Genomic DNA, 25,488 nt, shown 5'->3' on the forward strand with positions numbered 1-25,488 from the left:
GTTTTTGTTTATTTTGTGTATTAGGCCATTGTTGCATTGCTATAAAGAGATACCTAAGACTGGGTAATTTAGAAAGAAAAGAGGTTTAATTGGTTCACAGTTCTGTAGACTGTACAGGAAGCATGATGCTGGCATCTGCTCAGCTTCTTGGAAGGCTTTGGGAAACTCTCAATCATGGTGAAGGCAAAGGGGGAACAGGCACGTGTATTGGCTTGGTCAAGGGCAAGAGAAGAGAGTGGGGCGGTGCCACACGCTTTTAAACAACCAGACCTTGTGAGAACTCACTGTCATGAGAACAGCACAGATGGGATGGTGCTAAGCCATTCATGAGAAATCCACACCCATGATCAAGTCACCTACAAACAGGCCCCACCTCAAGCTTTGGGGATTACACTTCAACATGCAATTTGGTGGGGACACAGATCCAAATCATGTCATTTTGCTTGTGTTTTCTTTTTCTTTTCTCTTTTTTTTTTTTTTTTTTTTTTTTTTTTTGAGATTGAGTTTCACTCTGTCACCAGGTTAGAGTGTGTTGGTGCGATCTCGGCTCACTGCAACCTCTGCCTCCTGAGTTCAAGCAGTTCTCCTGCCTCAGTCTCCCAAGTAGCTGGGACTACAAGCACCTGCCACCACGCCTGGTTAATTTTTGTATTTTTAGTAGAGATGGGCTTTCACCATGTTGGCCAGGATGGTCTTGACCTCTTGACCTCATGATCCAGCCGCCTCAGCCTCCCAAAGTGCTGGGATTACAGGCATGAGCCACCGTGCCCATCCTTGGTTTGTGTTTTCTTAACATGGATGCACAGTATATCCTTTCTCCTCATTGACTTCAGAGATTATAATATATAGTGGGGCATTGTATGTTTTTATGTATTATGTAGTTTTATATAACTGCTTCTCTTGCTTTCTGACATAACACTCTGGTTAATTAGTACACGGCCCAGTCATTATTTCTTTCTTAATGAGATATTTTCTTTAATATAGAGTAAAGGAAGAAAATTGAATATGTGCTTTCTAATTCTCATTTTCAAGTCTTCAGGAAGTCAGCTATTTGCTATTTCCAAGTGAAAACTGTAAGAATAAAAAATGTGTACTCTAGTTATTTAATTCAGATCAATACCCTGGATAAAAATATAAATCCTTAAGAATATCTCTCATGATACTTTTCATGAGCAGATTAGTGAGAAAAAGATCTTTCCATTTAATAGATGACCTTTTCAGCTTCATTCAAGAAATATATGTGTATTTATGTTCTATTTTGAATGTAGTACTAGCAGCCATAAGGATGGCACCTGTAATTTACCTTCTACTCCTTTCCTACTTCATCTCTCATCACTACCCTCACCTGCATTTCCATACTGCACCTAACCTTAATAGTTTGTGTTCCCAGCACCATGGTGTCTCACACCTCTGCTTTTTTGTACATATTTTGGCCTGTCTCTGAAGCCCCTACTTTCTTTTTACCATTTGCACAGTGCCTTTGACATCTTTTTTTCCATTCCAACAACTGCTATTTATCTTTAAAGACTTAACTCATTGTCACTTCCCCTGAGTCATCTTTCTTGATGCTTTTATGTGAGTTAGATATCTCCCTTGAGCCTTAGTTTGATAATCACTGGCTTCTTTGTCTTAGACGGGTGATCTCTATTTACAGGGATAGGGGTTCTTCACCACTTGAATCCTGAAGATTAAACAGCAAACACACAAACAAGCAGAAACCTGACACACAGTAAACACTGCATAAACACTCATGGAAAGAATGAATAAATACCCGTAAAGAGCTCATAATGTAAGGAAAAAAGTCGAACTTGGGAACTAGTCAAATACTGATATAAGGGATTATATAATTATGGATCCAAATGAGAACTTTAGATTTCAGACAAGGAAGAAAACATCTCAAGTTAAAGTAATTGGGGAAACAATGGTATCTGGGTTAAACCTTGAATGGTTTGGGTGCATACGTTGGGGGAAAACCAGAACAATAAATCATGTTTTCATTTGAAATATTACTGTTTCGGTAGGAATATATTAACAGAGGACAGAAGACAGCTGAAACTGATGCTTACTGTGGTCGTTATTCCCTGAAAAACCCAGCTGTCCTTTTTGACTCAGCAGATGTTAAACCAAACAGACGACCATATGGGGACATTTTATTGTTTCCTTATAATCAGGTAAGCTCAACAAAATGATATGCTAATTGAATCTGGAAAATACCTTGGTAATACAATTTCATGAAATTTTAAGACAAGCAAAAATGCTTGCCATATGAATAGTATGTCATATTGTAACAGGCTCTGTAGTGTAAATTCTGGGTGGTTGTGGTTTCTTCTGAGGATTTTCAAAATAATAAATATATACTATATATATGTATATAGTACCACAGATCATGTATTATATTTCTCTTTTAATTCAGAAAAAAATATTTGCACACAAGTTTAAATACTAAAATAATTTAAAGTGTATAAACTTCTTCATTTTTCTTCATTAATTAAGAAGAAAGAAAAATGGCTAGCCATCGTAGGGTGATCTTGGGTATCCAGTCAGAGAGAAGCGAAACCAAATTAGGAGCACGGGAGATGGCAGTTTTAATGAGGGCATTTGACACTGTTAATCATAGATTCACCCTTTCTCTTATTTTAAAATTCTCAAATTGTGGCATCTATCCTAAAATTCAAAGTTCTTAATATATTTGGCATGCTTAAGGACTTGGGGACCATTAAAATTGGTATTTAATTACTGTTTTACAGTGACACTCATCTCTATCTCTAAATGTTCAATGATATTTACATCCCATTTAATTTGCCTGAATGTTTACCTCTCTTCTTTCCTATGTGCATTGGACTTTTAAATTTGCTGAGTAGCTTAGAGTTAATACATAACTCATCTCCACAGAGAGTGAATTGTTTGCAGTTTTAAAGGACACTATACCTAAAAATAATAGATATTTATTATTAATTGTAAGGTCACCTCAACGTCACTTTGTCTATAAAATCTTTCCCAATTCTTCCGCAGCTAACTGGCTGAAATTAATCATTTCTTTCTCTGTGTTCTGGTACATTTTATGTAGAAAATGCTCAATTAATATTTATTGACTTTGAATTTATTTGAATTGTTACAAAACAAAGTAATGGTAACATATTGTTACCAATGATTTTCATATTTTTATGCAGTTATGTTTAGCATACAAAGGATTCCTGGCAAATTATATTGGTCTAAAATTCCAGTACCAAGACAATAGCAAGATTACTAGAAGCACCGATATACAGTTTACATACGACTTTGCTCATGGAAACAAGTAAGTTACACTATGAATTTGAAAATTAAGTTATACCATGGTATGTAAACTACAAAGACAAGACAAATCCATTTCTTGGGGTTTTATGTTTTTGTTTTGGTCCGTTTGGGGAGATGATGGCAAATCACACGCACAATGGATGTAACTGCAGTTTTCCTGTTCTACACATGAACATCCAACAGAAATAGTCATGTTTTAAAGAAATCTATAGATTATGAAAATAACAACTGGTCATGTCATAATCACCCATAACCATAAAAAGACACAACAATGGTAAACTTTAGAATTTAAATTATATATTACTAAATCTAATAATGTCCCTAGTTGTTGCTGGAAGGTAGAGACAGGCTTATCACAGTCTAGTCGTTATAGTTTGATCACTGAAAAAAAAGGGAATAGAGATATTTTGAAATAATGCTTGCTATACCAAAAGTTAGACACATAGAAATGCAAGTAGAGAAACATAAAGGAAGAAACAAAATGAGCCTAGAGAAAGCTATTTAATGACTACAGCTGTCATGCCCTTAAACACAATTTAGTTCTATATAATTATTTGGGGGTTTTATTAATTTTTATATCTACTGAAATTTATGTCATTTGTGACTGCATTTTCATACATGGTACATGCAAAAATTTCATTTACAATAGAAGTAATAGTGAAGACATACACAGAGACACACATCTTTCTATTTTATAAAGTACTCCCCATAAATTGTTGTTGTTTATTAAAGTATAATGTACATAAAGTAAAATTCACTCTTTTTAAGTGCACGATTTAGTGAGTTTTAACACGTGTATACAGCCATGTAATCATTACTCCACTGAAGACATAGAACATTTCCTCTCTACAATTTTAGAAGTTTATTTTCATATAAAGTTTATCTCATAAAAATAACCATAATAGGATCTGCATATATTGAAAAGATTTCTTTTTTTATTTGCTTTTCTTCTGTTATAGCTACATCACAATCTTTATTTTATATGGATCTATATAGAGTTTATATGATACTTTAATACATGTCATGTAAGTTTCCATCATTTTATAAGATATGGAGAACATTTTTCTATTATAATAAGATATGAAGAGCACTATTTTTCTTCCCATCATAGAATAGAACTCTGTAACTCAGAACTGCCATGTGTGGAACAAGTGTGAGGGAGAACCAGCGTCTCCTCATGACACCCAGACAGAGGGAGTGAGAAAATCATCCAAAGTTGGAAATAGAACCAAATGTTTACCATAAATAAAACAAAGACAATAAATAAAAACAGGCAAGATGTTAATGGAGAGTCGAGTAGTTAGATGGGAAGAAATGGCAGTCTTGATGGCGGAATGTTTCTTGATGCAAAAGCTGCTGCTCAAATCTGCAATTTCAATTGTCCTGTTTTCTACATAATCCTAACACTATTTTTTTTTGAGGCAGGGTCTGGTTCTGTCACCCTGGCTGGAGTACTGTGGGACCATCACAACTCATTGTAGCCTTCACCTTCTGGGCTCAAGTGATCCTCCCACACCAGCCTCCCTCTCAAGTAACTGGGACTATAGGTGTGTACCACCACGCCCAGCTAATTTTTTGTTTTTGTAGAGAGTGGATCTTGCCATGTTGCCACAGCTGGTCTTGAACTCCTAGGCTCAAGCAGTCTTCCTGCCTAGGCCTCCAAAGTGCTGGGATCACAGGTATGAGACACCATGCCTGGACCCCAACACTATTTTCAAAATGCATCAGCCAGTTCCCAATTCATAACTTTAGAAATTCATATACTCTAAAAATTGCTGACATATGTTGGACTGGAAGGGAAACCTTGTTTGTTAAAGGTTTTAAAAACTATATCTTAGAGGATAAGATGTGTAAAGTGGGAGACAGCCAGGGTGAAGACCTGGAGGTGCTCCAGCAAAGCTAGGTCCCCAGACTCTATCAGGAGGAAATCAGTTGTGTTCACTGGGACAGTGGCAGAAAGGTGACAAAAGATGGGACCAGGCAGGTGGGTGGGAGCATATCAGAGTTATCCTTCCTGTGGAACTGGAATGCCCTTATGTTAAAAAAAGGAGAGCGCTGGGCAATATGGCAAAACCCCATCTCTACAAAAAATACAAAAATTAGCTGTACGTGGTGGTGCACACCTGTGGTCCCAGGTACTCAGGAGGCTGCAGTGGAGGATTGCTTGAGTCTGGGAGATCCAGGCTGCAGTGAGCCAAGATTGTGCCACTGCCCTCCAGCCTGGGTGACAGAATGAGACCTTGTCTTGAAAAAAAAAAAAAAGAAAGAAGGTGTGTGTGTGTGTGTATGTGTGTGTGTGTGTGTGTGTGTGTGTGTGTGTGTGTAGGAAGTCATAGTCTTTCATTTTTAATATAAAACATCAGCATCATATTTGGAGTATGTATCTCTAGCATCAGATCCTGAGCATATGGACCTAATTCCCTTCAGACACTCTGGTCAATCAGTGGATAAAGTGATGGCATCTGTAGACCAAGCTTAAATACAGGTGTCAGTATCTCTTTAGTCATGAGGTAGGAATCTACAGTCCAACAGGTGTTTGTCAGAGGGAAAAACTTTAATTAGGGCATTAAGCTTTTCAAAGAATTCTTCAGGAAACACAAAAGCCCTGCTTCATATATTCTTTAGGTTCTTGAAATAAGCATTAATAAGATAATGATTGATGTCTTGTCCCAAGTATAATATCTACACATGTTTCCATAGAATGTAAAGAAAGAAAATTTCTTGTTTACACAAAGTTCATTAGATACTGAAGTTTGGTAGAACTTGAAGTGGACTTCAAAGAAGAGATAGAGAATAATGCCTGAAATCTATACATGCTGTGGATGGTGTTTGCACAGAACCATATGATTTTAATAATAATTAATGATATTAATTTTAACACTATTAATTCTTCCAATCCATGAACACTGGACATTTCTTCATTGATCTGTGTTGAGAGAGATATATTAGTATTGAAAATAAATATATGCCTTTGAGGCCATTACATAGTTCAATCCGATGTATAAAATGGGAATGAAGCTAGCTCCTGGAATGAATGAAATGATTGGGGAGAATTCTGCCGTTCCACAGAGGAATTATTGACTCAGAAGAGGACATCCTTTGTTGACAGTCATATAGGCAGATGCAATGCCAGGAGTTGAGCCAGCTCTGCCTCTGTTAGGTGACAAGGAGCATGAAAAGTCCGTAAACAGAATGATTATATACCACTGTTTCATGCCCAATTTACTATAGTCCATCTTCATGAAGCAGAAATCCTTCTCAAACGGACATTTGAAGGTACATTTTGCTACAATGGGAAGGAGTGTTTGAATTGAACAGTGAAATCACAATTTTACTTTTGATGCCCATCACCCTTATGCTATGCACTCCTCCACTGCCTCAGGATTTTGGAACATTTTATGAATCCTTGTTCTTCTGTATCAATCAAGTCATCACTTACCATATCATTAAATAGGTCTCTCCTTTTAGCTTATAATTTGGGATGGCTGAGGGGAGGTGGGGATGGTTAATTGGTACAAAAAAATAGCTAGAAAGAACGAATAAGACCTAGTATTTGATAGCACAACAGGGTGGCTAAAGTCAATAACAATATGATAGTACATTTAAAAACAACTAGAAGTATAATTTGACTGTTTATAACACAAAGGATAAAGGCTCGAGGGGATAGATACCCCATTTTACATGATGTGATTATTATACACTGTATGTCTGTATCAGAACATCTCATATACCCCACAAATATATACACCTACTATGTATCCACAAAAAAAAGATTTTTTTTTAAATTAAAAAACTGATCTGCTAGGCAGTAATTTCAAGATGCATTACATTTGATGGAGTTCTTGGATTTTCTCTACCCTAAATGTTACAAGACCTTTAAACAAGAATATCATGATAGTTAAAAATAATCGGATTCCCTTGATCAAACCATTACCAGTTGAGACAAAATAAATTTATCTGCTTCTAACAGGTATTCCTTCCTTTCTTTCTTTCTTTCTTTCTTTCTTTCTTTCTTTCTTTCTTTCTTTCTTTCTTTCTTTCTTTCTTTCTTTCTTTCTTTCTTTCTTTCTTTCTTTCTTCTTTCTTTCTTTTCTTCTTTCTTTCTTTCTTTCTTTCTTTCTTTCTTTCTTTCTTTCTTTCTTTCTTTCTTTCTTCTTTCTTTCTTCTTTCTTTCTTTCTTTCTTTCTTTCTTTCTTTCTTGTTTTTGAAACAGAGTCTTACTCTGTTGCCAAGGTTGGAGTGCAGCGATGTGATCTTGGCTCACTGCAACCTCCACCTTCCAGGTTCAAGCAATTCTCCTACCTCAACCTCCTGAGTAGCTGGGATTACAGGTGTGTGCCACCACACCCAGCTAATTTTTTGTATTTTTAGTTAGAGACAGGGTTTCACCATGTTGGTCTTGAACTCCTGACCTTGTGATCCACCCAGCTTGGCCTCCCAATGTGCTAGGATTACAGGCGTGAGCCACCACACCCGGCCTCTAACAAATATTTCTAGATCTGCTTTAATATAGGTCAGACAGTCCACCTGGATCAAGTAGATGTATTAGTATTTGTTGTTTTCAGTACACTGTTGGTGTTAAAAGTGCCATTTCCCACCTCCCAAAATTGTTCTACAACCTTCCAAAAAGTGGTTTGTTGTAAATCAAGTTTTAAAATCTAAAAACAGTCTGCCTTTCTCTTCAAAAAAATGGAATTATCTAATCACAAAGGCACAGTGTGCAGTTCAGTTTTGATATCATTTGGAGTCTCCTTTTCCCTTATAAAAGGTCCTGTTCAGTATGCCAAATTTTCTAAGTTGTGGTTTTTAAAATTTTAGAATTGTATAGTTAGTTGTACAATTCTACTTTGAGGCCCTAAACACTTTTTTAATTTAAAGAGCACTTTAACTTAATGTCATCCGCATACAACTTTTTAAAACTGATATGTGTAGTCTAATCTTTGATGAGCTAGAGGTGGATCCCATGATGAGTTTATGAACCCTGAACAAAATGGGACTATAAGGTGCCCAAACAAACCAGTCAGTAACAACTACAGCGGTAGCTGATGAAAGATTATTGTTAAACTATATTTAATTATTTGAATGGAAATATTTATATCTGTGTTACAGACTCTTATAGCTTTAATGCTTAACTGTAATTTATGGGATTCCAATGCAGTTACGATTTAATGGAAAATCTGAATCTGAGTTTTACATTTAAAAGATACTGTGCAACCATTTATATCTACAAATAACACCCGTCTAGCACTTAGAACAATGAACAATGCTACTCTAGGGAACTTTCCTGGAAGTGTTATCAAGTTCCAGTTTTGCTTCTTAGCAGTGGACTGAACTTACTGTTCTATGCCTGGTATTGTTCACTAAAATTGTTGACTCCATTCTTGTGTCTTGTTTTGTCAATGTGCTCTACATCAATGCCTGTGCTCCTTAGTTTCCTTACTTGTTGTTACACAATGTTATTTTACATTCCTGTGGCTACTGACAAGGCTACAAATAAAAGAAAGCCTATATTTGTATACAAGGCTAAATCTTTTACTGCCACTGTAAGTTTCTGCCTGCTGTGCCTTGTTATGGCTGCTTTTCTGCGCTAATAAAGCTCCCTTGATGGTCTTCTTGTGGGAAAAAAAATTTTACTCTATAAAATTTTAATGCTTTTTAAAGTATATTTGCTTAGACATTACCACTGATCTATACAACAAATTAATCAACCATATTTCAGCTGGACTTACACTTGCATAGACCTTCTGGATCTCATAAGAACAAAATACACTGGGACAAATGTTTCTCTTCAAAGGATTAGTTTACAGAAAGCATCAGAATCACAGTCCTTCTATGTGGATGTATTGTACATTGGACACACATCTACAATCTCAACATTGGATGGTATGTTGTATCATTTTATCTCTACCGTAATCTAAATATAGTAAAATCTTACCAAGGAAATTAATTTTATATTCTGTAGTATGGATAGAAACATTAATCTCTAAATATTAATGAGTCATTCTTTTATCTCAATAATATTATGATTTTATTTTGTAATGAATAGTGCAAGGTGGTTATTCTAAGGATAAATGAATCCTTAATGAAAACTTTCTCACAATAGCAAGAATTTGCTTTCTAGTCCAGGATTTTGTTTATGGATAAATATACTATGTCAAACATTTTCGTTTTGCTTTGTTTTATTTTTGAGAAACCAACTACCATGAGAGAGATCTATTCCCAAAATGCAACTATTGAGATTGACATCTGTCTACTAAGATTCACTTGAAACTTTTCAGACTTAAAAGTGATAATTAATAATACTACAAATGAAACCTTCATTTCAATAGTGTTAGCATTGTGTTTTTAGTCATGTTAATAGACATGACATTTGTTAGATGCAATAATAATAAAAATTAAACTCCACCATCTTTCAAAAAATTAACCTAACTCCAGTCACCTTAAAAGTGACTTTCCCATTTTTGAGAGGAACATTAGAATCCTTTTCTTTGGAACTGCTTTCAAGTGCAAGGCGGTGAGTTAACTGATTTTTTTTTTTTTTTTTTTGAGACTGAGTCTCGCTCTGTCGCCCAGGCTGGAGTGCAGTGGCCAGATCTCAGCTCACTGCAAGCTCCGCCTCCCGGGTTTACGCCATTCTCCTGCCTCAGCCTCCAGAGTAGCTGGGACTACAGGCGCCCGCCACCTAGCCCGGCTAGTTTTTTGTATTTTTTAGTAGAGACGGGGTTTCACCGTGTTAGCCAGGATGGTCTCCATCTCCTGACCTCGTGATCCGCCTGCCTCGGCCTCCCAAAGTGCTGGGATTACAAGCTTGAGCCACCGCGCCAGGCCCGAGTTAAATGTAAATGCTACTACTTTATTGTCACTCCTTTTGAATCTGCTGTCACCAGACCTACATTATGATTGGTAGAACATGTATAAAACAGATGGATTGTGCTGGGATAAATGTTGTCGTTCATTAAACAGTATTCACTTAGCACCTACTATGTGTCAGGTATTGTGTCAAGTACTAAAAAAGAGCAATGAACATGAAACACACGTCCTAGTGAGCACCACCTAGAACAGAACAAAGCTAACCAACCAAAGAAGGCTGGAGGAAACCCAGGGATTGGTCGCTTTTAAATGTTTGGTTTTTACTTGATAGGGTTCATATGTCAAAAGACATAAGCTTTACAATATAAAACTGAAAGTTCAGAAAGCTTCACAAACTACTTGCCTTCAGGTCTTCTTTCTAATATTTGATTTTAAATACTTTATGTCATGACAATGTTGTTATTATTTGATGATTTTATTTTTAGCAACAGAAGCAATACAATTTTATCTCCTCTCTATTAGGTTGACTTTTAAATGGCAAAAACCACAATTACTTTTACACCAACCTAATATTTTTATTTATATTCTTTAGAAATGCCCAAGAGAAGACTTCCTGCATTAGCAAATAAAGGAATATTCTTAGAGCACTTTCAGGTGAATAGGACCGAAACAAATGGGCCAACTATGACAATCCAATATTCTGTTACCATGACTTCATACAACTGCAGTTACAATATACCCATGATGGCTGTGAGCTTTGGACAGGTAAGTCTAGAATTTTGCATTACTTTTTATGTAGTGAATTTTATTTTTAATTTTTTTAAATAGCCAACATACAGATGGAATATCTTTTAATAGGAAAAGACAACTAACTATTCTAAGGTTATATGAAGATTTGGAGCATGAAGATTGACTTCAAGTATCAAAAAATTTCTTAAAGAAATATGTCAATGGAAAGGAAAACAGGGGAAAATATCCTTAAAAAACAAAGCCAGATTTAAGTAGAGTTTTCTCTGTGGACTTAAAAGAGGAAGTTACAGTCTCTTCCAATGAAGTTCCTTAAACAGATACTATTGAAAGGAAAGTTGAGATTCTGCATTATGCTTTTAAATTGTTTTCTGTTATAAACACCATTTATTTTTGCTTGTATGAAAATTTATACAAGGGAAGAAAGAAGTGGTTTTCCATAATTCCAGAAGGACCTGAACAATTTTTTACATTTATAATAAATAATATTAAATATTACAAATATAATGAAAAATTTAAAACTTTAATTTCTATAAAAATATTCAATGAGTTAATATAATTTCCTACCACAAACCAAAAATAAGTATAAGCTCAAGATTAAAGATTAAATAATCATTAACCATTGTAATTGGATTACAGCCTCGCAGAAAACTTTTTGCAAAGTAAACAATTTTATGATTAAGATCACTGAAAAATTATAAAAACTCCAAAACAATTGCCTTTATCCCATCCTGGACCAATGTTTTACTCTTAATATCTTCAAGATTAGCATCTTACAAATGCTTTCCAGTGCTTTACTCTTAGCTCTATTAGAAAATATAATAACTAATTCAGGGCTTTGTAGTCTCAAAGCATCTGTATCAAAATTCTCCCATTTTTCAAGATTTCTCAGTAAACTAATTGGTAATTGTAACCTCTATCTTTAAGTATTTATCAAAGGTTACATTGAAGAATATGGGACTTAGATTTTTGTGGCCTTTTAAGAAAATTCAAGTGACAGGTACATGTAATAATATGCACATATGTTAAATGTATAGATCAATAAATTGTTTTAAGAACTTTAACTCTGGCATACTTGTAGATTCACATGCACTTGTAAGAAATAACACAGAACTATTTTTATATCCTTTACCCATTTTTCCCCAATGATAATTTTTTGTATAATATACCACAATATCATAACCAGGAAATTGACCTGATAAAATCCACTGACCTTATTAAGAATTTTCCAGGATTGTGTGTGTGTGTGTGTTTGTGTAGTTCTTTTTTTTTTTTTTTTTTTTTTTTTTTTTATGTGGAGAGTACAGGACTATCAGAAGCTCCAGCCACCATCTATTTTTTTTTTTTTTTTTTTTTTTGAGACGGAGTCTCGTTCTGTCGCCCAGGCTGGAGTGCAGTGGCCAGATCTCAGCTCACTGCAAGCTCCGCCTCCCGGGTTTACGCCATTCTCCTGCCTCAGCCTCCAGAGTAGCTGGGACTACAGGCGCCCGCCACCACACCCGGCTAATTTTTTGTATTTTCTTTAGTAGAGACGGGGTTTCACCGTGTTAGCCAGGATGGTCTCGATCTCCTGACCTCGTGATCCGCCCGTCTCGGCCCCCCAAAGTGCTGGGATTACAGACTTGAGCCACCGCGCCCGGCCTTGTGTAGTTCTTATACAATTTTGTCACAGGTGTAGATTCATCTGACCACCACCAGAACAGTTCTATTATGAGCATCTCTTGTGCTACCTTTTTGTAGCCATGCTATCACAGCCACCTCCCTCATTCCCTTCCTCCTGCACTCACTTATATATGGCAACTACAAATTCATTCTCTCAATAATTTTGTCATTTCAAGAATTCTACAAAAATGGAATCAGATGTCATATAATCGTACAAATATGTAGCTTTTGGATACTGGCTTTTTTTACTCAGCATAATTCCCTTGAGATCATTAAAATTGTGTTGGTTAATTTATTCATTTTGATTACTGAGTATATTTACTCTTATGGATGTACCAGTTTGTTTACTCACCCGTTGAAGGGCATTTGAGTTGTTTCTTGGTTTTGGCTATTATGAATTAAACTGCTATGAACATTCATCTATAGGCTTTTGTGAGACATAAGTTTCCATTTTTTCTGGGTTAAATTCCCAACAGTGCAATTATAGGGTCGTATGATAAAAACGTGTATAGTTTCTAAAGAAACTACCATACTTTTTTATGAAGTGGTTGTACCATTTTAGATTCCCACCAGCAGTGTATGATCCAGTTTCTGCACAGTCTTGCCAGTGTTTGGTGATGTCATTATTTTTAATTTTAGGCATTCTGGTAGGGTGTGTAGTGATGACTCATTTTCATTTTAATTAATATTCCCTAACGGCTAATGATGTTGAACATCTTTTTATGAATTTATTTGCCACCTACATATCTTCTACTGTGAAATGTCTAGGTATAATTCTTTTGTCAGATATGTGGTTTGCAAATATTTCCTCCCACACTGTACCTCGCCTTTTCATCTTCTTCATAAGGTCTTTGACAGAACAAAGTTTGAAAAATTTTATAAGGCCAAATTTCTCATTTTTTTTTTTTCTTTTTTGTATGGTGCTTTTGGTTTCAAGTCTAAGAACTTACTTAGCTCTAGGTCCTGAGGATTTTTCTATTTTTGTCTAAAAATTCTATAGATTTACATTTGATATTTAAGGGCATGATCCATTTTGTGTTAATTTTTGTATATAAGATGTGATTTTTGGTTGAGATTCATTTGTTTGCCTATGCCTTCAATTGTTTCAGCACTGTTTATTGAAAAGGTGATCTTTCTTCCGTTTAATTACATCGGAACCTTTGTCAAAAATCATATTTGTGTAGGTACATTTCAGAGTTTTCTATTCTTTCCATTGGTCTATATGTCAGTCCTTCCACCAACACCATACATTCTTGACTATTGTATCTGAATAGTTAGGCTTAACATTCAGTAGAGTGATTCGTCTCACTTTGTTTTTCTTGTGCAAAATTGTTTTAGCTATTCTAGGTCCTATGCCTTCCTGTATAAATTTTAAAACTAAGATTATTTATGTCTACAAAAAATCCTTGCTGGTACTTTGACAATAATTACATTAAATCTATAGACTGCTTTGGAGAGAATTGACACCACTGTGATATCGAGTCTTCCAATCCATGAACACAGTATGTCTCTCCATTTATTTGTCTTCTTTGTGCTTCACCAGCATATTTAGGTCTTCATTTATTTGCATTTATCAGCATTTTTCAATTTTCAGTTCAGGTCTAGTACATATTTTGTGAGATTTATATACATGTTTCATTTTCTTCAAGCAGTTGTAAATGGTCTTGTGTTTTTAAATTCGATTTCCACATGCTCATTATTTGTGTATAGAAATGTAATTGATTTTTGTGTGTTTATCTTGTATCTTATAACCTTGCTGAATTCAACACATTTTTACAAAGTAGATATGCTCATGTAATCACACCCAGATCAAGATAATCATTAGCTCCCCAACTACCTTCCTTGAACCTATCTTCTTTCTTAAACTCACTCCTTATCCCAATAACCACTCTTTTGACATCTACTACCATTAATTATTTTCGATTGTTCTTAAACTTCATATCAGTAGAATCATACAGTATGTACTGCTTTGAATCCAGCTTCTTTCATTTAATTTTGTGAGATTCACATTGCATATATTGTAGTTTCATTCTCTTTGGTTGCTGTACAATTTTCCATAGTATAAATATACCATAATTTATCCATTCTATTGAACAACTTTTGCATTATTTCCAGCTTGGGGCTATTATGAATATAGCTGCTAGGAACATTCTTGCTTATGTCTTTTAGCACGAATGTTTATTCATTCTCTGGGCTAGAAGGCTTATCATTTTAAATTTTACAGTAGTAACAGATAACTATAAGGGATCAAAAACAGGAGAATATAATTTTCACTATTAAGGTTACAATCTATGAATTTCTATAGCATGTGCTGCTTTTGTCAGTTGATCAGCACTGAACATTATGCAAGTATTTTTGTTAGCCTGGGTCAGCCACTGTGTAGATCATAAACTTTCTTAAATTGTTGGTTAAGTTTTCAAGACCCCATGTAGTATTTTTTGAAAAATTGTTTTAGTTTTTTAATAGCCAAGACCACATCTCATGCTCCTTTGCCTCTCTGCCGTGATTAGCACTGTACCTTGAACAGAGTGCCTGCTCAATAAATATTTGTTCCTTGAGTGATGGAGGGTGCATTCTGAATTAATGAGGTATTACTGCAGTTCCAGCTGATTGCTGCACAGATGACTGAGTTGACTTTGGCCTCATTATTGCAGCTGTATAGGTATGGCCTGTGTTGATTTATGTGACACTCCTTAATGTTCTGAAGAATCCTGAATATGTGAGGCTCATTTATGTCATGTCACAGGATTGTACCATGATTAAATAGAAATCATGTAAGCCATTGTTAAGTTTAATCATTTTATCAATATTTATTTTGGAAATTAGATAATCACACATGAGACAGAGAACGAGTTTGTCTACAGAGGAAATAATTGGCCAGGCGAGTCAAAAATTCATATTCAAAGAATTCAAGCTGCATCTCCACCTCTAAGTGGCAGTTTTGACATTCAAGCTTATGGACATATTCTCAAAGGTAGATGAAAAAAGTTTAAAATATTGGTGTATACACAGACATATATGTATAATGTTATAAAGTGTTAAATGTTGTTTCATTTGAGAATTACTACTTATTGATACATGCAAATATATTAATTATTTATTTGAGATATAAGTAAATATGTGATATATTAAAGTCACATATGCATATATATTAATATATGCCATATAAGGGTCAATTAATAGCAATCACAACGTTGTTTCAAATCCTTCTTTTTAATAGATTAGGAAATAATTCACCCATCCAAAGCTAACACCATTTATTTTGATTGTTTTCACTTACAAATAATATTTTTAAAAGTCTGCAAAAATTTATAACAATTTTTATAGCCATTTTTAAAGGCAGTTGAAATTATGATTTTCATAAGTCAAAACTTTCTATAATACATGCATTTAAAAAAATAAGCATTCATTACTTACTGTGATAGCCACAAACAATAACAATAATATTAAAGTATAAAAATTGAGAATTGGAATATGATTTTAAAAGACATCTATAATTTAATTATCTAAGTCTGTACTAATCAGTATGATAGCCATGAGTCATATGTGGCTACTGAGCACTTAAAATGTGACTAGTGCCACATGTCAAAATATAACATTTGAATATAAGAGATTATATGCAATTTATTACTCTTAAAATATTTTACCTGGTTTTGTTTTCTTTCTAAAATATAGCTACCAGAAAATATACAATTATATATGTGGTTCACATTATTTATCAGCTGGACAGAGCTAATCTAGACAACTATAATGAACATTTTGGCATACTCCTTTTTAGTAGTATTTCTCTTATAATTTACATAATTGAGAGTATGTCAGTAATATGAAGCTAAACTATTCAGGGCAAATGACATTTTTATGTTTTCATCACTGCTTTATCCATTATACCAGTGACATTCTCAAATGTTTGTTTCTCTTTTATATTCATGACTTGCAGGTTATCAGTATTTTCAAAGACATACAAATTAATATTAAGTTATTAATTTAATCAAAATCGATTTTTATATTAAAAGATCATTTTAACACTCAACATACGCTGACATTAAAATGATTTTATTTTTAATATCAAAATGAATTGATATGAAAACATCAACTGATATTTGATGTTTGTGAATTGATATTAAAAATATTCAATCCAAGGCCAGAGTTTGAGGTACATTACTCATATAATTTTTTAAAATAATTGTCTATTATTATTTTGAAATGGATAAAATTGTATATATTTTATTTCCAGGAAATATATAAATTCTTGGCATAAGTAGAATGCAAATTTTATTTTTACTATACTGGAAGGGGACATAGAGTCTACAAGTGATAATACATAGTACATATTTCATGTACTTTAAAGATGAAATTGGTTTGTGAATTTATTTTATTTTATTACTATTATCTTTTTGAGATGGACTCTCACTGTCACCAAGGCTGGAGTGCAGTGGCATGATCTTGGACACTACAACCTCTGCCTCCTGGTTTCAAGGGATTCTCCTGCCTCAGCCTCCCAAGTAGCTGGGATTACAGGCACGCACTGCCGTGCCCAGTTAATTTTTGTATTTTCAGTAAAGACGGGGTTTTACCATGTTGGCCAGGCTGGTCTCAAACTCCTGACCTCAGGTGACCCACCTGCCTTGGCCTCCCAAACTGCTGAGATTACAGGCGTGAGCCACCACGTCCAGCCGGTTTGTGAATTGTGACTTCTGCTGTTTGCCACCCCTCTGTGAGTGCAGGCCTTCCCGCTGCTGTGTCAGCTACAGATCTGCAGTTTGTGCTCCAGAGTCTGGAAGGATTGGGAAAAGTCTCAGTTACACGAGAGGGAACATGTGCTGGCTACGCATGGAACATCAAGTGGAGAAGCACCTGTGGAAAGCAGAATCTTCTACAGGTTCCCTCATTTAGCTTGGCTTCTCTTTTCTTCTATGTGCTATTTGCTTATTTGGACCCTGTTTTATTCCAAAAAGAACTGGAGGCTATGTATATTATAAAAATGCAAACCATAAACTAAAATTTCTTTAAAAGGAAATTAAGGAGAAGGTTTTTTCTAAATTAAGTTGACCCAGTGTTATCTTTCATGGAGAATGGCTATTGGTACTTTACTCCATATGCCATTTAGAAAAAAGTCCAGGAATGTGTGTATTAGAATCCCCTTGACAGGGGCAGGTGGAGCACAGTCAGGGCCGGTCTCAGAATTAAACCAAACTGAATCCAGATGTATGCTAAGGGGGTCCCAGAGGGAATCAGCCTCGCTATCATTCTACCACGAGAGCTGTATTTTGGGGCCTTGGATACTTCTGTGGTTATAAAGATGATCTTTCCAAGTTCATAAAGGGGTAACACCTTAGGCTGTCATCTAATTACCTTTCTTTAGTTAGAGGGAGGAAGAGAATGGGGGAAAGGAGTCAGGCCCAGAGTATGTGAAGGAGAGGAGTCTAGGGACTCAGATTGTCAAACGTTAAAAAGATGATGCTTTCAGCTGAGCACAGTGGCTCATGCCTATAATCCCAGCATTTTGGGAGGCTGAGGCAGGTGGATCACAGGAGTTTGAGATGAGCCTGACCAACATGGTGAAATCCTGTTTCTACTAAAAATACAAAATTAGCTGGACATGGCAGTGCACGCCTGTAATCTCAGCTGCTTGGGAGGCTGAGGCAGGAGAATTGCTTGAACCCGGGAGGTGGAGATTGCAGTGAGCCGAGATCGCGCCACTGCCATTGCACTCCAGCCTGGGCAACAAGAGCAAAACTCAGTCTCAAAAAAAAAAAAAAAAAAAAAAAAAGATGCTTTCTAGTGATGATGAGAGTGCAAGGAAATAGTTTCTTCTATGAAATGTTGGTGAGAACGAAAATAAGGACAACCTTTTGTGAAGATAACTTAGTAGTATCTTAATACAGAGACCTTCTGATTCATCACTATCACTTATATAACTCTATCCTACTGAAATAATAAGATAAATGTGAAATGATATAGGTGCAAAGGTAGTCACTGAAGCACTATTTGTAAAAGTAAAAACCTAGAAACCTAAATCCCCATCAATAGCAGAAGGATTGTTTAAATGATGTAACTTTCACATTGAACACTATGCAGCCATGTGTAGACCCACATATATTCACCTGGAAAGAAATTCATGACATAAAGTGGAAAAAATGCGGAACTCTACTTATGAAATCATTTGGGGAAGGAGAGAAAGTGGAGAAGATAAGGCAGTGGGGGCAAAAACAACTGTGTAAACAGAAAACAAATCTGTATGGTTGTGCAAAATAGTAATAGTCATAAGAATGTGGGGGTTATTTTAGAAAAATCCATGGCTGGGAACTGAGATTAGAAAATTACACAATGAAGATAGGTCTAGTGACTGACCGCCCTTGGTGTCTCTGCTGGTGTCTGTGCATCTACTCTCTTCCATCTTTTCTGATCAGTCTCCGCTGCTTATTCATTATTTCTGTTCCATATCATTTGGCTCACACATGGCCCAGCATGGAGACTCCTATCCCTTTGCTAGTCCCTGAATACATCAGAAGGTTGCCATATTTGCAGAGGAATTTTGTAAAGAACAAATTGTATATACTGATTTTACTTGGCTTTATTTTTACCATTGGAAGAACAAATAATTCCAAAACTGGGTGAAAAACCAGGGTAAAGGTAAAAAAATGATTCAAGGAAAAGTTGACTCTCGGATAGAAAGATGACTCAGTTTTTCAACTATTTAACAATAATTTACCAGTTATCATATTCAGAAAAAGCATAGGACATTTTGAGAAAATCAAGTTTAGTAGATTCATTTTGTTTAGATGTATTTTTAATTATAAAAATTCAAGTTAATTTTAGTTTTAATTCAAGTTGTAATTGATGCAATGTATGATAATGTAATGGTCTTAATGTTTTTTCTTGGATAGGTTATGTTCATTTTTGAAGAGTTTCCTTTAAAAAAAAGTGACTACAATGGTTTTGAATTTTGTTTTACATCCTTTGACTTTTATTCACCTTTGCCCTATGCTGAAATTAAAAATGAAAAACTAGTGTGAGGGCCGGGTGCGGTGGCTCAAGTCTGTAATCCCAGCACTTTGGGAGGCCGAGACGGGCGGATCACAAGGTCAGGAGATCGAGACCATCCTGGCTAACACGGTGAAACCCCATCTCTACTAAAAAATACAAAAAACTAGCCGGGCGATGTGGCGGGCGCCTGTAGTCCCAGCTACTCGGGAGGCTGAGGCAGGAGAATGGCGTAAACCCGGGAGGGTTTCTAATAAATAATTGTGTGTAAAAATAGATTAATGATTCCAACATTATTGGAGAAAAGGCTAATATGACAGTCACAAGGATAAAGGAAGGTGGCTTATTCAGACGACACATACTTGGAGACCTACTTCGTACACCCAGTCAACAGCCACAGGTATTTTTGAAACTTTTCTCATGACGCGTGATGTAATTTTAGCAGTATAACTAGTTTATAATATGTTACAGACCTGGTAAAACAGGGGGATCGACTTCTGTATTTCATGGGAACATTTGTGTTTACATTGATCAACTTGATAACATTATTTTATGGCTTTTGGGAAAATTATCTTCCTTATGATAAAATAGTAGATTTTTTAGCTCTACTATGCCAGAATTTGAAAATAGAGTCTTTCATTCAATCTTTACATTCAATTTTTGTAAAGATGAAGAAATTAAAGTGTAAAGAGATTAGGTGACTTTCACAAGGGCAAGATTGAATGAAATATCAAAGTAGAAAAAATATAAACTAATTTTAGTAAACAAACAAGCAAATCAACAAAATTCCAACGCTTTTGTTAAAAACCTATTCATATGCTACTGCTGCCTCTTTGCCTCTGTTCTCTAGCTTCTTGTTTCTTTATTTGAAGGTTGAAGTCTATGTCAATGGAATTCCAGCTAAATGTTCAGGTGACTGTGGATTTACATGGAATTCCGACATTACTCCCCTAGTCTTGGCGACAAGCCCTTCTCAAGGTAAGTTCCTGATTTTTAACCTATACTAGGGTGTGAAAGATAACCAGCAAAATGTAAACTCTGATAATGACTTTTAAAACTGTGTTTATACTAGTGTCACTGTTATACTGTTAGCTGAAGCAAGCAAACAGTTCTACATTGTGAAAATTAAAAATCCTATCAGAGAAAAAAGCTATGGAAAGGGCACTAATTATTTATTTTTGAAAAAAACTATTTCTTTTGAAGCTGAAATCTTGCCTTTGAAGTAGAGGATTTACTAATCTTAAACTTCTCTAGTTTCACCAGTTAGACTCAGTCTTTAAAATTTCACTTGGACACTGAGGCACTTTTGTTCAACTGTACCAGCTAGGGTATTAAGTGGAGTCTTTTATTCTATGAGACCTCTTCTTCTAGGAGAGTTAGTATTAAAAGGCTAGTAACAAGACATTTGCTGTTTCATGAAAGAATGTGATCGTGTCCTAGATTTGAGAATAAGAGATATAAAAATTATTGCCAGGAACTCAATCTAAGGAACACATTATACCATTTCTTCATAATATGTTATTGCCTCAAAAATGTGATTATGCTTTGTGTCTGAGCAACTAAGGACTGAAGTAAAACAGCAGGAGTAAGGATAGTAAGGGATGGCTTTTTTTCAATCAGAACAATAAACTCAGATGCTATAGTTACATATTTAATCTTGATGGATAGTAGGAAAACTCACCGACTAATTTTATAGTGGTACCTCCTAAAAATTATTAAAAATTTAAAAATATTGCATTTTTATGTTGAAAGAATATATTTTTCAGACTTTTTAAAATAGTGATGATACTAACTTTGGGATAATTCAGGTTACATGGGGTTAAAACTCTCAAGAATAAGGATTTAATGAACTTTAATTTGGTTATAGTCCTTTGGTATCCTTATGTTTATATCCACTCTTGCATTTTATAATGAATTCCCACTTTTTTTTTTTTTTTTTTTTTTTTTGAAGCTGAGTCTTTCTCTGTCACCAGGCTGGGGTGCAGTGGTGCGATCTTGCCTCACTGCAACCTCCACCTTCCGGTTTCAAGCAATTCTCCTGCTCAGCCTCCCTAATAACTGGGACTACAGGTGCCCACTACCATGCTTGGATAGTTTTTGTATTTTTAGTAGAGACACAGTTTTACCACGTTGGCCAGGATGGTTGAATTCCCACTTTTACATGCACTTACTGAAAAACAATTTCTTACCCAATATAGGAATCTAAATTGCCTTTTGCCACATTTGGATCATTTTTAAAATTGTGAAAATATAAGCATAAAGAAAACTACAAAAATATACATACTCTTCACTGAAAATTAACAACTGTTAGAATTTTGTCATATTTACTTCCAATCAACAATTTAAGAAAGAAATATTATAGGAACAGCTAAATTTCTCTTTAAGCACCATCCCTAGACCTAGTCCCCTACATAACTCTCAAGGGGCAATCACAGTGATTAATTACTGTGTGTGTATTCTTCCATGACACTTTAAATACCTTTTGTATATAGCACACACACATATATGGTCATTTTACCAGTTTTGTAAGCTTACAAAGTATTACAATGTAAATATTATTTTGCATATTTCTTTTGTCATTTAGAATTCATTTTGAGATATATTTATGTGGTTTTATGTACACCTAACGCATCATGTTAAAGTATTTCATGAGTGCACCAACTTACCTTGTTCCTCTATTGATGGACATTTAGATTGTTTACAAGTTTTCACTTTTACCAATAAGACTATACTGAACTTTCTTGTACAAACCTCCTATGGCATACGTGTTAGAGCTACTTTAGGATATATACCAAGACATGGTATTATTGGATAACAACTGGTTGGATGAGTATTCAGTTTACTAGATGACCAAATTACTCTTCCAAGTGGCTATACTACCAGCAAATATAATAGCAACATATCCCCTATATCCTTGCCAATATTGGAAGTGATCAACTTCCTAATTTTAACTATTCCAATGGGTAAAAGTTATCACTTTTAAAACGTTTCTTCGTTCCTTTATTAGTAATGCACATGACCATCTTCTCATATGTTTCTTGGACATTCAGATTATTTTTTCTGCAAAGTGTTTAGCATCATTTTTCCCTTTTTTATTGAATTCTCTTTTAAAATTTACTTGTAACCATTTACTATATTGTATGTTTACCAATCCTTTGCACATGGCTTCTCTCAGTATATTGCCTGTGCTTTGGTTTAGTTCTTGTTTATGAAAACATTTAAGTCACTTATTTATTCTAGTTTATTTATTTATTCCATTATGGTCAATCCCATGGCTTCATGTATCATATTTAAGAAATCCGTCTCTACCTCAAAGTCATCAAGATATTTGATTATATTTACTTCTAAAAATTTGCATTTTATTTTTTGTTCTTAGCTATTTAAATCTATGTAGAATCTATATTGTGCATGGTGTTACATAAGTAGGGTGATCATGTATGTATTATATATATGATTTGTTAAAGATAGATATGTAATATCTATCTATCTAATCTATCTATAATTTGTTGATCAAACCTGTACACTTTTAAGAGGGAATGGAAAAATCTTAAGTTTAAGACGCTGAAACACAGGTGTAAACCAGAACTGTCCCAGGCATTTTGGGATGTATATCACCCTAAACAGAGGAATCTTATTTTCTTTTCAAATGGGAAGTGTCCATATCACTAATTGTGTGATTTATCCTTTCCTCGTAAATTTGCAATGGCAAGTCTGTCATATACTAAGTTACCATATAGAGATGTCTACTTAATTTCCTTATTATGAGAATAATTTGTTTCTTTATCTTATGCCATACTTTCGGTCAGATAATTCTTTCCACTAGTCTCTGTCAACACACAGATTCAAAATATGAACATACGTGGAATAATTCAATGGAAATAATGGAAATAAAATACCATTGACAAATAAATGTGGATTTTTCTCCCCGTTTGCCTATTAGGCTTACTGTTTATATCTTTTGAAGACAGACTTATTTTTATCTGAGAAATGTCTGATTTCATAATAACAGATATTAATATTGTTATTTAAATTGATCATTTTTAGGGTCCTATGAAGAAGGCACAATTCTAACCATAGTGGGTTCTGGATTTTCTCCTAGTTCAGCTGTATCAGTCTCAGTTGGACCAGTAGGTTGTTCTCTTCTTTCTGTGGATGGTAGGTCCTTATAAAAACTGTTAAGTCTAATTGTTCTTATCTAAGATAAAGTGGAATCAAAGAGCAGTATCACAATTATTTGATCATGTACAATTATCATGATCCATTATTATAATTATCATCATGATCCCTATGGGGTTATGAAATTGGTAACCTGATCTATATAATGCCTTATCTTTTAAATCTTTAATTATGACCACAGACTATTTCACTGTTGTACAGTGTCTTTATCCTGTAACAGTTTAATTTTACCCTTTTTCCCCTTCATTTGGAGGTTACATGAAATCTTTTTTGCATCAGTGTGTCTCTGGGATGCAAAAATGTATGAAATGCTTCTCTAGTGTTCCATGGTCCTGTTTGCCCACGTTTTGACAATGCCATACAGGAAGAGGACGTGGCCATCAGTGGGACTTCCAGTCCCACCGAACCTCTCTCCATTAATGTAGAATTTAAAGAGCATTCATTTTTTTTACCTCTTGAAATAGTGAAGGCAATAGTTATTTATTTCCCTAAAAGTTGTCTTTCATAATTCTAGGAGATTTTTCTTAACGTAAATCAATTGAAATTACATAAGTAAATTCATTTACCAAATCCTTTCTGTTGTTTTTAATTTAGATCTTTTATGCATTGTTAAGCTCTAATAGTCAATACTGCACCTATATTATTGGTGTTCTAAAGAAAAAGAAAATGTGGCACATATACCATGGAACACTATGCAGGCATAAAAAAGGACAAGTTCATGCCCTTTGCAAGAACATCGATGAAGCTGGAAACCATCATTCTCAGTAAACTAACAGAAGAACAGAAAATGAAACACTGCATGTTCTCACTTATAAGTGAGAGTTGAACAATGAGAACACATGGACACAAGGAGGGGAACATTACACACCAGGGCCTGTTGAGGGCTAGGGGGCTAGGGGAGGGATAGCATTAGGAGAAATGCCTAATGTAGGTGACAGGTTGATGGGTGCAGCAAAACCTCATGACACGTGGATACCTATGTAACAAAATTGCATGTTCTGCACATGTATCCCAGAACTTAAAGTATAATTTCTAAAAAGAGAGAAAAAAATTACTCTTCCCAACTCATGAAACCCTCAATATAAAATTCTCCTATCACCAGTGATAGAAATTATGTTTTCATACATATGTCTCTGCTGAGGAATTAAATGGTCACTTTTCAAAAAAAAAGTAAAAAAAAGTTTTCAATTTTTTGGTTTTGTTTCTGGTGTTTTTTGTTTGTTTGTTTGTTTTTGTTTTGTTTTGTTTTGAGATGGACTCTCACTCTGTTGCCTAGGCTGCAGTAGTGTCATGATCTCGACTCACTGCAACCTCCGACTCCCGGATTCAGGTGATTCTCCTGCCTCAGCCTCCCAAGCAGCTGGGATTACAGGTGTCTGCTACCATATCCGGCTATTTTTTGTATTTTTAGTAGAGTTGGAGGTTTCGCCATGTTGGCCAAGCTGGTCTCGAACTCCTGACCTCACATGATCCACCCGCCTCAGCCTTCTAAAGTGCTGGCATTACAGTCGTGAGCCCCCGCGCCTGCCCTTCGTTTAGTTTTTGATCATCTTTCCTGATAAAACCTGGCATTTTGCACAATTTTGGACATAATATATCTGACCAAAAATTTTAGAATTATTAAAATAAATGAGCTTAATAAACTAGCTTTTAAAAAAATTATGACAGTAGCCTCTTTTGGGTACAGTAGCATCAGAAGCAGATTGTTTACTTTGCTTTCATTCTTGGTTTACCTATTTTCTAGGAGTGTTTGATTCATAGCCTCAGGTAGTTTGTAAGGATCATTCCTCATAAGATTCCCCCACCCATTAATAC

The 25,488-nt window shown here is 35.0% G+C and overlaps 1 protein-coding gene across 1 annotated transcript in view; it reads left to right on the top strand.

Annotated features, from left to right (window-relative positions):
• Positions 1-25,488, top strand: part of PKHD1L1 (PKHD1 like 1) — a 167,869-nt gene that overhangs the window by 44,639 nt on the left and 97,742 nt on the right. The window contains 9 exon segments of the mRNA XM_010363096.2: positions 2,022-2,171; positions 3,171-3,295; positions 9,014-9,177; positions 10,697-10,869; positions 15,340-15,487; positions 17,238-17,392; positions 19,775-19,897; positions 20,370-20,475; positions 23,542-23,652. Of these exon segments, the coding sequence (XP_010361398.2) occupies positions 2,022-2,171; positions 3,171-3,295; positions 9,014-9,177; positions 10,697-10,869; positions 15,340-15,487; positions 17,238-17,392; positions 19,775-19,897; positions 20,370-20,475; positions 23,542-23,652 (1,255 nt within the window).

The sequence above is a fragment of the Rhinopithecus roxellana genome, chromosome 9, assembly GCF_007565055.1.
Source record: "Rhinopithecus roxellana isolate Shanxi Qingling chromosome 9, ASM756505v1, whole genome shotgun sequence".
Taxonomy (NCBI): domain Eukaryota; kingdom Metazoa; phylum Chordata; class Mammalia; order Primates; family Cercopithecidae; genus Rhinopithecus; species Rhinopithecus roxellana.